General features: G+C 39.4%; 1 protein-coding gene across 3 annotated transcripts in view; it reads left to right on the top strand.

Moving 5' to 3' along the window:
* Nucleotides 1-13127, top strand: part of Atrnl1 (attractin like 1) — a 561295-nt gene that overhangs the window by 147832 nt on the left and 400336 nt on the right. For all 3 annotated transcript variants that reach the window (XM_041661191.1, XM_041661190.1, XM_041661192.1), the window contains exons 22-23: nt 9873-9967; nt 11636-11714. In XM_041661191.1, the coding sequence (XP_041517125.1) occupies nt 9873-9967; nt 11636-11714 (174 nt within the window). The remainder of the gene's footprint in view (nt 1-9872; nt 9968-11635; nt 11715-13127) is intronic.

Genomic DNA, 13127 nt, shown 5'->3' with positions numbered 1-13127 from the left:
AAAACAAAACAGCCAGCCCCTGGCTCTTACCTCTACCTCAGTCTGAAATGACAGTCTTGCCTCCAGGAATCTCAGAATCGAGACTTCATCTGAGACATGTCTCATCCTGTCTTATATTTCTCTGTAGGATTGGGATTAGAGGTGTACACCACCACCACCTGCCTATCATACAGTATATTTTGATTATATTTTTCCTGTCCCCAACTCCTCCTGTGTCCTCCCCACCTGACTACCTACCCAACTTCATGGTAGTTCCCTTTCTATCTCTCAAAAAAAAAAAAAAAAGAAAAGAAAATACCAAAGTAAACCAAAGATCAAAACAAACAACAAAGGCAAGAAGACAAAGAAAAAACATCTAAAAGAAAACAAACAGCCCTAAACAAAACCCAAAATGAGGCATTTATTTTGTGTCTTCAGCTACTCCAGAGCAGGCTCCAGGAGTGTGGTTGATATACCCAGAGCTCCCCTGGAGAAAGCGGGTTTTCCTTGCCTGGCAGGTGTCAATCACAAGTAGCTCCTTGGTTAGGGGTGGGACTTTGTGTCCACTTCGTTTTCTCAGTGCTGGAATTTTAAAACAACTTTGAGATTTTGTCTCATCACCAGTTAGAATGGCTGAGATTATAAAATTAATGGCAACACTTGCTCTTGCGGATGGGTAGGGGCCTATAGGAGCCCGCAAACGATGGAAATCAGCCACTGTGGAAATCATACCCCAAAGACTCTCGACCTTACTGCAGGGGCATTTGCTACCCGTGTTCACTGCGCACTGTTCCTAACAGCCACCGGAAGCAGCCTGCATGTCCATCCCCTGATGAGCGGATAATGAACATGTGGTACCTTTACCTAGCGGGATGCCATTCGGCTGTTAAGAATAATAAAAGTTTCAGGTAAATGCATAGATTTGAAACAATCATCCCAAGTGAGGTAATCCAGACCAGAAAAGACAAATTCAGCATGTTCAAGCCAGATGAAGGCAGTTTTGAATTTAAATGGACTTCTACTTACAAATTCGGTATTCTGAGATTCCGGTATAAGAACAGTTCTTTGGGATTTTCCTGAGTTTATAGGTGGATTGGGGAGAATCTGCATTTTAACTATAGTATGTCTTTTTACTTCTGAAAATACCTATCTTTTTCTTGCTTAAATTTTCTTTCATTTATCTTAGACATATTTTATGGTTTGAATTGAATATGCCTTTCTTGTCCTTCCTTCATTTCTTCCTTCATTTCTTCCTTCATTTCTTCCTTCATTTCTTCCTTCATTTCTTCCTTCCTTCCTTCCTATTTTCCTTCCTTCCTTCTTTCCTCCTCCCCTCCTTTCCTCCCTCCCTCCCTCTCTCCCTCCCTCCCTCCCTCTCTCCCTCTCTCCCTTCCTTTCTTTTTTCCTCAGATTTATCCCTGTGCTGACTAGTTTTAAGTCAATGTGACACAGGCTAGAGCCAACTGACAGGGAGGAGCCTCAACAGAGAAAATGCCTCCTTTGGTTTGGGCTGCAGTGGAGCCTCAGGGCATTTCCTTAGTTAGTGCTCTCTAGGGCAGGATCCGGTTCCTTGGAGGAGCCAGTCCTAGGTTCCCTAAGAAAGCAGGCTGAGCAAGCCTCTGGAGCCACGAAGTCAGTAGTGCCCTCCTTGACCTCCAGCAGCTTCCTGCTGTGCTGAAAGCCTGCCCTGACTTCTTCCAGAGTGGGCTGCCTGTGAAGGTATAGGCAGAATAAACCCTGTCCTCCCCGGGCTGCTTCAGGTCCTGGTGTTTATCACAGCCCTAGACGCCCTGATTGTGAATCCTTTCTTTTACCGTTGTATATACTTATAATTGAGTTTGTATCTGTATCCTTTCGTAGTTCCTGTTTCTTTAGCATATTCCGTCAGAATATCTTTAAACAGAAGTAATAGGTTGTAGTTCTTCCTTTGGAGTTTGGATGGATTCCTTTTCCTTATTTTTCTTGTTTCCAGTGCCGTAGCTTTAGTCTGTCAAACTGTGCTGGAAAGATGTAGCGAGTGTGAAGATGTGTGTACTTGTCTTGCTCTAGATTTCAGCAGGAAACCAGTCTTTTCCCATGACAGAGAATTTAGCTGACTTGATCATTTTGAGGAAATTCCTCTTATTCTTATTTAGCTAAATATTTGTTTTAGGAAGACATTTTTCTTGTCTCAAATGCTCCCCCTCGTATCAGTTTGGATAACTCTATGGATTTCTATTTTGCTTTGGTGATATGGTGAGTTTAGTTTTATGAGTCAATGAAATTGATGGGTCTTCGATTATTCCCAAGTCCTCCCTGTGTGGAGGCTGCTGTTGTGAAAACTCATGTAGGCAGTGTGTGGACAGATATCTTCTTTCGCTGGGCAGATGCCTACCAGTACAGTTGTGTGTTAGGCCAGATGTGATGGAGCATGCTTGTAATCTCAGCATTTGGAGGCTGAGGCAGGAGGATAACCAGTTTGAGACCAGCCTGCGCCCTGCCTTGTTTTTCACAGAACAGGCAAGCACAGAAACAAGCAAACTAACCCGTACCAACAGTGAGTCACGAGGCTGTAGTCAAGATTATATTCACGCATGAAGCAGCAGCCTGTTTTCCAGTGCCGTGCCCTGTTCCTTACTCTCCAGCCCCCACCTTCCCGAATCAGTTTCAGGATGTTTGTCCTCCGTCTTTGCCTGCTGCATCATAGTAATGATCATAGACATCATTATTAAGGGCAGTGCTTACATTATTTTAAACTATTCTTTCCATCAAATTATACCCTTTTCTATCTTAGGGAGTTATAAAATTTGTTTCTAAATTCATTTATTTATTTTCTATTATTAAATATTGAAGTTCATTATTGGATTTTCCAATATTAAACTTTTTGTTCTGGAGTAAATTATACTTTCAAGGAATATTACTTCAATATTGCAGACTGTTACCTTTATTGTTTATTTAGGATTACTTAAATATTAGTGACTATAGTCTGTCTTTCTTGTGGATTGTTTTCTACCAAAATAGTCCTTGATTATGCTTTATTTATTTCTATATGCATATTTTAGTTTTGTGGGATTCGATTTACTAAATAAATGTTAATGATTGCTTTTATTTTTAAAGCAACAATAGTGAAAATATTTGTAAACTTTTTGTCCTTTTGGTGTGACCCTGGCTTGTAATGGCTGAGTTACGTCTTCAGCACTGTGAGCTTTCAAAGAATGGTCGTCAGTCTCTGTCTGGGGTGGTGGTGTTTTTGAATCTGTCGTTTGCAAACATTCTTGTGCTTACCTGTTGTGTTTCACATGACCCGTCTGTAGTTTCCTGACTTTGTTTCCCAGCTCGTCAGCTTTCCATTTTCACGTATCTTTTATTACTTGGACTGGTGACCCGTGTCCTGTCACTGACCTCTGTCCCAATGTTGATGCTTTGCCACATTTGGTACAAGGTTTTCTTTGTAACATTATTTTTCCATAACTTATGATTTAAGCTTGTTTTGTTTTGTTTCTTTTTGATTTTCGAGACAAGGTTTCTCTGTGTATCAGCCCTATATCTCCTGGAACTCACTCTGTAGACCAGATTGTTCTCCTGCCTCTGCCTCCTGAGTGCTGGTTTTTTATTCTTATATGATTTTCTAAGTTTCTAAATAAGTACCCTTTTATAGTTTTCTAGTTTTATTGACAACACAGCAAACATTCCAAGTCTTATTATTCGGTGTATATTCACTATGTGAGACACTTGGCAATATTTGGAACGTTTTGTTTTCGCAGCTGGAGGAGGGCCCAGGTACCCAGGGAGGCAGGCTAGGGGCAGGCTGGGGTCTGCCCAGCAGTCTCTAGGCTCGGATGCCTCGTTCAGAACCAGGAATCATCATGCGCTGATAGCAACCTGAGATTGCGAATCCCTGGTTTAGAGGCTTAATCAGGTTCAAATTTGGGAGGAGAAAACATTTCCGTGTGAGCCTTCATCCACAGAACACGCAGCATGTGTGGTCGTAACCGCTCTTAAGTTCTTAGCAGACATGGATGGTCTGTGTGCGGTTCTAGCTGTCAAGATGACATGGTTTGCTGTTCCAAACCCTCCATTTCTTGGTTGCAGTACTTAAATAATAACAGATTGTCTGTCACGGCCATTTAATGATGAAAGCCAATTTAACTTTTAAATCAGTGCTCTGTAATAAAAACACCGAGTCATGCAGAAGTAAATGGGAATAGGTAAAGTCAGTTTAAATAAAACATTTATCTCGTCATATCTAAGTATTTTCAGTATCAAATGTAATCAATATTTAAAGTGAATCAGTGGGATATCTATATTCTTTCTTTTTGTGCCATGTATTTGAAATACAATTATAAACTTACATTCTTGTTTTCCACTCTGTAATGTAAGCTGGCCCCAAACTCATTATCTCTGTCTTCCTGGAGACTGGGGTTGCAGGTGTCCACTGCCACCCTGGTTAAAGTGTATCTCACTCCCATTTGGTCGCCCTCTAATTATCCACAGCCACTGTTTTATTGGAATGGTCTCAAGTTAGACAGGCAGTGGCTCCCTTTTAAAATGTCGGAGGAACCGTCCTTACCCACTAGGTGGCGGTGTTGCCATTGTTAGCACAGTTTAGAGCTAGAAACTTTGGAAAGGAAATGGGTTGCAAACAGAAACTTTCTGATTTTTGAGATTGGAGCAGAATTTGAGTTGCCAGTTCTCAGTTTAGAGGCCACAAGCGCAGTGAGTCGCAGCACAGCTGAAAGTAACCCCGCACTGCCGCCCGGTTCCCAGCTTTCGCCGTTAGTTTAAACTCTCAGCCAGAGTGCGTGAGAAAGCCCGCAGGCTCTGTCCACGTGAATGACTGGATTTGTCCTCGGTTATTTAGAAAACACTGCCTTAAAGATAGGTGCTTTTGGGGTTACATGAATTTCTAAAATCATCAACACTTTAATGAGAAACTTTTAAGCTTGGAAGAAAAGACTGAATCTATGAAAATTTTAGATACTAAATGTGAAGGCTAGCATTAATTAGCTTCAATAAGTCACTTTGTGGTCGTCTGTGCGTCCACCCTTTCTTTATGTTACCGCCTGAACTGCAGTTACGTGTTTCTCTCTGTTTTTCAAGTAGCTGACATTTTGGTACAGTTTAGTTTTTAACAAATGACTTATTTTAGTTACTTTTATTGTTATTTAGAATTTAGGTGACTTTCGAGGTACTAACTTGGTACCTATTTTGAAAATTGTAACTTTTCTATTTTGTGCTCCACTGTACCTGAGTAAATTTGCTTTAGTTTATATTATTAAAAACAGACTGCCTTCCCTTTCAACTCATTGTAGGCTTTTAGTTGGCATTGATTTATCTAATTAATGTATTGTAGGTCTTAGACTCAGAAACATTATTTATGAGCATACATTTATTAGGTTTAATGTTTTTGTTTAGATGCACAAGAGAAAATATTTTTATCACATTATTGTAGCAATAAATTTATAAAGGCAGATGCCAGTGCTGCAGTAGGCTCTTCACCAGATGCAGGGTAGGGCAGGTGTTTGGAGCTCCCGCTCTGGGCGTGTGCGTGTTCATTGGTTAAGGCTGTTGAACAGAATGGAGGTCATGTGATTCTTGTCAAGTAAAACTCGCTGGCAGTGCATCGCGGACATCAGATAATCAAAGCTGCGTGGATTGTTTCACTCACCCTTTTCTTTGGAGTGTAAATCTTCAGTCTGTAACATCTAGCACTGTTTTGTCTCATGGCGTCTTGTCCGGCGCTGGCTGAAGGGGGTGCAGACACTGGCACTGTAACTGTGTGTGTCAGTCACCTCACACTAGGGTGACCGTCTGTATCTGTGTGTAAGAAGCATGCAAATTAGAAGCCAGATGCCATTCTTCGAAGTGATTGTGACTATACTAATTTATGTTAATCATATAAGTATATTGTAGGAAAACTTGTTAAAATTTCAGTGCTTATGAAAATGATATTATCTGTACGTTCCTTTAAAAATATGCCTTTTTAAATTTTAATAATAGAAGAAAGCATATTTATTCTAGGAAGAAAGATTAAAGGGCAAAGTAAAATCCCTAATGATTCTACCCAATGGAAATTGCTGTTAATCATCATTATATTGATCTAAACCGCGAATCCAGAGGGAGCGTCCTGTTTTATGATCCGAGACTTCCTAGGCTTTCTTCTTCCCTGTGCTGAAGGCCGCCGGGACCTGAGGCAGGCAGGCACTTGCGGCATCTCCTTAGCTGCAGTTTCTCCATTAGGTCAGATTTTAGTGAGGAGTCTCTGTACCGGCTTGTGAGTGGAAACAACCACGTCTGTTGTTGCCTTTTAATTCTCGAGACGCCAGTGTCATCCCGCGAATGTTTGCCCACGGTCTGTTCCTCCTCCACATTGTCTGGAACCCTGTAGGAAAGTGTGCCCCTTATGAGTGGAGTATGAATGGACGTGCATTTCCATCTGATAGATCTGTGATTAATGATGAGTTAGGTGGATCTATGCATGAGTTAGTAGTTATTAGTGATGTTTGTGAGATTCTGTCCACTATCTTAATTTATTTCAGTTCATTCATTTTTATGTATTTCCTTCCAAGCTTTTTATAGTTTTTGAAGCACAAGGACTTTGGCATGCTGTTGGTTTGTTTGCATTATTCTACAAACACATGCTTGTGATGGTCTTTAAAATTTTGGAGCATTATTGATAGGCATTTTTTCTACAAACATGAACATGCCAATTTAAAAAAAAATAATAAATTTAAAGTATTTCTCCTATTTATTATCTATACTTTTTAAATACACTGTTTGATACATTCCAAATGTATGTCTCCAATTTTAAAGTCTTTAGTTTAAAAGTGTTTTCACATTTCACAGCAGACTTTTAGCATTGATATACCGTACATTATATTTCAGTACTTCCTACATATCTGAATTACACAGGCATTGATGTAATCCTAATATGGGGATCAAAAAATGATGAAACTACAATATGAATTATTATAGTAGAAATAGAAATTTAACATACATAAATATTTATATTAATTAATAGACTAAACAGACAAAACAAAAAGTCCAAGGTCTCTAGAACATAATTATTAAAAATATAAATTATGGTTACATACATTATAACCATAAAATGTTTTTGTTTGTTTTGTGAATGACACACTGTTGTTAGAAAATATAAACATCTCCAGATGGATTGTATGAAATGATAACAATGGCTATCAGGTTTCTGGATATAGTTTAATATTAAAAAATCAAGTACTTTTCTATATACAGATTTAGGTCAGACATGATCCCAGTATAATAAACTACTCTCTGAGATGGAATCTGTGGATGTTTATATCTGTATGGTTTGTTATTTTAGTTTTTACTGTAGCTGCTTTATGTTACCTTCAGCAGGCAAGCTTGCTATAGGCGTAACAAGATAATCTTTTTCTTTTTAATAATGCTTATATTTTCCAAGTTTAAGTCTATAATTCATTCCCTGCCGTGACTTTTATTTATGTGCCATTTCCTTTTAAGATATTTATTTTTATGTATATACAAGGCTTTGCATTTAAGTTTGTCTGTGCTCCATCTGCATGCAGTGCCTTAAGAGGCCAGTAGAGGGCAAGGGATCTCCTGGAGCTGGAGTCACAGAAAGTTGTGAGCCTCCAGGCGGATGCTGTGGCTCGAACCTAGGTCCTTTGCAGAAGCAGACAGTGCTCTTAGCCTCTGATCCATCTCTCCAGTCTTCTGTGTCAGTTACATATTTCTGTTTACTTTGGTTGTTGCATAAATGTAAACAATTTAAATTTAGTTTTATATTTTTAAAGTGAAACATGAGTATATTGTGTATTATTATCCCCTTAAGTTATTATCATCGTATTTGAATCTGGAAAGCATTACTGAGTATACATTTCCATAAGTAATATGGCTTTGCAGCCTGTCTTTTGATCTCTGTTGTCACGGAAGAGTGATTGGTGTCTGTGCTAATGAGTGCTTCTGTTGCGGTGGAGAGACAAGACCACAAGTGAGGAAAGGGTTTAGCTTACAGTCGTAGAGTCTGTCACTAGGGGAGTGAGGGCAGGAGCCTGGAGGCCGGGGCTGCAGCAGAGCCGTGGAAGAGTGCCGCTGATTGGCTCTGGCGACCATGACTGAAGCAGAGCCGTGGAAGAGTGCCGCTGATTGGCTCAGGGCGTCCATCCTGCTGGACTATGCGACTCAGGACCACACTGAGGGTGATAGCACCGCCTATGACGGGATCACCAGGTGTTAGTCAAGACTGTCCCTCACAGACTTGTCCTACTTTCCAGTATGATGGAGGCATTTTCAAAACTGAGCTTCCCATTTCCCAGCTGAGCCTACTTTGGGTCAAGTTGAAAAACTGTTATTTCTTTACAAATGACTTGTTTGTGTGAGTGTGGCTATGCACACACACGTGCACACACCTGTAGAACAGCCTGTCTGTGTTGTTAGTAACTATTTGAGCTGTCCTTGGTATAACAGTTGACGCGCACGGCCTGCCGGCCTTTCTGTGTATCGTCACTTAGCCGCCACCACTTCTGGTTCTGTTGTTTTCATTCTCTCCAGTTGAGGCCTCAACATCTTAGTGGCTGCACCTGACTCCCCTTTATTTAGATCTGGATACCATTTTATCAATTTGTATAACACGAGGGCCTACTTGTTGGGGTTTCTGTCCTGCCCAGTTCACATAGTTAGTAAATCACAAAGAAAACCACACAGAGGATCTACATTAGATATAAACTTATTGGCCCATTACCTCAGGCTTCTTATTAACGCTTATAACTTATATAGCCCATTATTCTTATCTATGTTAGCTACATGGCTTGGTACCTTTTTTGGTGGGGCAGGTCACATCCTGCTTCTTGGGTGTCTGGACAGGACTGCGGGAGAGCTTCCTTCTTCCCAGAATACTCCTGTTCACATTGCCCCGCCTCTACCTCCTGTCTGGTTGTCCCACCTATACTTCCTGCCTGGCTACTGGCCAATCAACACTTATTTAAAACATAATTGACAGAATACAGAATTGTCCCGCAACAAATTTGTCTTTACAGATATAATCTGTGTGTGAAATCATAAAATATATGGTCATTTGTGAAAACCTTGGAAAATTTAGTGTAATATTTTAAAATTTTACTCTTTTTTCATAGAGTAGATATCAGTACTTCATTTATTTTTATGCCTGGATAATATACCATAATTTAATATAAATAAACCATATTTTACCATTCATCAGTTGAGGGACATTAGATTATTTGATTTCTTAGTTATGTATGAATTTATCTTTCATACATAATTCTTTATATGAATATCTAGGTTTACTTACCAGGATTTTTATTTTGTCAATTTGTTATAATTTCTTATTTTACCACACTAGTCATTTGTATTTTGAAATTTCTTTTTTTTTATTTCTTTACACCTTGTTTTCTTGATGCATAGCAATGGTTGAATAATTCAATATAAGAAGATACTTTCAACTTATATCTATTGGTGTAAATTTAAAACATATTAAATTTTAATATTTTTGTTTTGTTGTTCACTCAATTATTAAGTTATTGGCATTCAGGTCTGTGTTTCAGATGCCAGTGACTTAGTTCTTCATAATCCCCATAAATACACAGTAATGTGCTTTCTCAGATTCTGAGGAGATGGAGTGTCTCCTGGTTTACCTGAGGAATTGTGCGGCTGACTGCTTTTTGTACCGCTTGATAGGGAAAACTGCTTGTGCAATCTAATTGTTACTTAATTTATAGTAAATTGAGTCTTCTAGATCATGTGTTATTGCTGCTTAATGGCAGAGTTTGTATTTTCCTATCCTTGAGTGAGCTGCTAGTATTAACGGTGAATTTAATACTATGTGCAGTGGCTTTTCACCCAGCTCTTGTGCCTATAAAGACCTTTCTCGAGTGTCTGTCAGGACTCTCCTTTTCCCACAGATAGCCTTCTGATTGACTACCAGTTCACCTTCAGTCTGTTGCAGGAAGATGACCGCCACCACACGGCCATCAACTTCATCGCCAATCCAGAGCAGGTAAGGAGGCACCGCCTCCTCTCGTGGCTGCTGCCCCTGCTGAGGTGTCCTGATTTAACTCCTCAGAAGTATTGCACAGGAGGAATCCTGTAGAAATTGCTGAATCTCTGAGATTTATTTTCATGAAACTTAGATGTGCATTTGATTCTGAGAGTCGACAAGTTAGTATTTTTGATTGCTAGTCTCCTGGCTCGAATTCTATATCCATAGACTTATTTATTCATCAAATTCTTATTTACCTTGAGTTCTTACATTTTACTAATAAATATCAATTTTCTCCAGTTTAAATTTAGTTATCGGCATAAATTCTGTTACAAACATGCCAATTCTCTGAATCACAAGGGCATCTAAGTTTCGTGAAAATAGCATTTAAGAAGCAAGGATTCCAGACATGCTATGTCAAGCTGTTGTTCATTTGCAGCAAAGCGTATCTGTCGTTTGCATTGATTTTTGTCCCAGTCTAATGTTTGACGGGGTCACACAAAAGCCTGTTTCACAGCCGTGTAGTCCTACAAGTTTATGAAGATTAAACATATTCACTACCTACAGTAAATTTTAAAAAATACATAAGTTTAAGGAAGTCTTATCCATTTTTTTTTTTTTAACCTAACAGCCTAACATACTTCCTGGTGCTAAGCTTGCATGAGAAGTATCTCCCGGGATGCTTGCAAGATTTTCTTGTGTAATCCCTTTTAATTAAGAACAGTTCACCCAGGACGATCTGTAAAGTTAAGACAGCTTATCCATGAATGCTTCTTAATTTGACCTGTGAAATAAAACAAGTAGATGTCCTAACACTTGTAGACTTCCGGCGCTTTTACTTTCTAGGACAGATTCCAATCTTTTCCACTGTGGGTTGCCTCTAGTTAGCACTCTCATAGGAACCATTGCTAAAGCGGGCTTCTGTGCCAAGCCATCGTCCTGAGGCCCCCTTCCCCACCCCACCCCCGCCCCCAGCAGTGTACAGGGTTGATGTCATTGTTTTCTAGATTAGCTGTGGTATCACAGCTTTTTATAGAGCTCACCAGGAACGTCAGCACCCAGCGAGGAGCAGCTTTAGTTATGGTTCTTGTGTTTCCCCAATAGCTAAACTTTGAATTGTGGAGGATGAACTGAGAGTAAAGATGTTTTTATATGCTTCTCCTGACCGTTTTGTTATGAGCTTTGAATAGCTCCCACTTTCACCCCACGACAGGAAGAGCTGAGGAAAAGTGGAGTGAGGCTTGCAACTTGCTCTGCAGTCATCGCTGACAGGAATAGAGCTAGCTGTAGCACTCACGCACACTGCAGACACAGAAACCTCACCTTCTTCCAGGGCAGGGAGCCAGACCTCTTTGTAGACCCTCTCTTCTGTGGCTAATGACAAAGATCAAACAAACGAAAACACCTTGAACTAATGGTGATAATATCAAACTACCCTTATAAGTACAATGTCCTTACAATTTCTTCTTAGAAATTATGTAAAAGCAAAAGACCAAATTATTAGAGATGATAAATGAGGAACTTTGAGTTTAATTTTCATTAAAAAGCCATAAACACTGTGTATTTATTTGGTTGACTATATTATACACAATTTTGTAAATTTAATGTACAAAATCAAATTAGTGGGCTGACAAATACGCATTTAACACATTTATACCTTTTTAATGTTAATTTTTTTCTTGATAGTCAAACAAAAATTTGGACATTTCGATTAATGCTTCCAACAACTTTAATCTCAACATTACATGGTCGGTTGGCTCAACAGGTAAAGAGAATTTGCTCTCATGTCTCTCCTGCATGTGTTTCTGCATGGAAATTGTTCTGGTTTCATTTACTGTTCTTTTAAATAAATAAAAATGGAATTGTTTTCCGTAATTCTGCCCCTTTACTGATAAAAAAATACCAAGTAGTGACTTGAAAGCTTCATACTGTAACTTCCTTATTCAATTAAAATTAGGAGGCTAACAAATACTGCACACCACTTAGACATTTAAATGGTGTTATGAAATGCTACGATTTTAATTACGATAGACTGGTTCTTTAGTGTCTAAAGATTTTGAGATTTCAATTATTCAATTCATTATTGCAGTTATAAATTTAATTATCACCCCAATATTTACATGAAACAAAAGTGTTCTTTTGTAATTACTGATAAAAGAAACAAACTATCATTTTCTGTCTTCAAAGTATATTCTTTCTGGGTGGCATCAGGGCTAAGAGGAAGAAAAAAGTATTATGAACATGTCTTCCATAAGTTCCAAAGTTTGCAAATTGAAATGAATAATTTTTAAGAAATAACTATGAGCCGGGCGGTGATGGCGCACGCCTTTAATCCCAGCACTCGGGAGGCAGAGGCAGGCGGATCTCTGGGAGTTCGAGGCCAGCCTGGTCTACAAGAGCTAGTTCCGGGACAGGCTCCAAAGCTACAGAGAAACCCTGTCTCGAAAAACAAAACAAAAACAAAAAACAAAAAAAAGAAATAACTATGAGGAAGATAAATTGTTATGCTGACTCATCAACATGTAAGGGCATTTTTAACACGTCTGTTAAGTGATAAGCTCAGAGGGGCTGCATGTGAAGAAGGCACCCAAGCTACCGTTGGAATAGATCATGGGAAATGCATTCCGTTACGCAGTATACTGATTCTCATGGTCTTCACTGTTCACTGAGGTGGAGGTCCAGCAAAGGCGGTTGGGCATGCCCTGCCCTTGGTTAATCTCAGTAAACATTTACTGAGGGCCCAATATTGTGTTTAGTAATTGAACATGTGCATAGTATTTTAAATCCATGGTCTCTTTCTGTTTTTTTAAAAGTAGGGATGTTTCAATTTGTAGAAAGGCAAATAATTTTTTTTTCAGTTTTTAATTGGATTAATTGGTTGTAATTTAAGTGGTAAGCAGAATGTGTCCCTCTGGAGCCCTGTGTCCTGGAGGCATTCAGCTCTGGGGCACTGTAGTTGGGGAAAGGCTTCCTTCTTCCTGGGATACAGAGCCCCATTTGGAACCAGAAAGGATTCCACCTCTGTGGTCAAGAGCTTTACAGAAGAATGTCAAGTCTCAGGGCCAGTGACACAGCTTGGGAGTGTTTGAAGTGTGGTCTTTACACTAAATCTGTTACACTCTATCTCTGGCAAGCCTGTGTGTAGGTGCTGAGCCTCCATGGAGGAAAGCTGCCCGTG

Source organism: Microtus oregoni, unplaced genomic scaffold, assembly GCF_018167655.1.
Source record: "Microtus oregoni isolate MIOR12 unplaced genomic scaffold, Mior012 000012F_ref0000307, whole genome shotgun sequence".
In the NCBI taxonomy this organism is placed as follows: domain Eukaryota; kingdom Metazoa; phylum Chordata; class Mammalia; order Rodentia; family Cricetidae; genus Microtus; species Microtus oregoni.
This window is presented reverse-complemented; position numbering and strand designations above follow the sequence as displayed.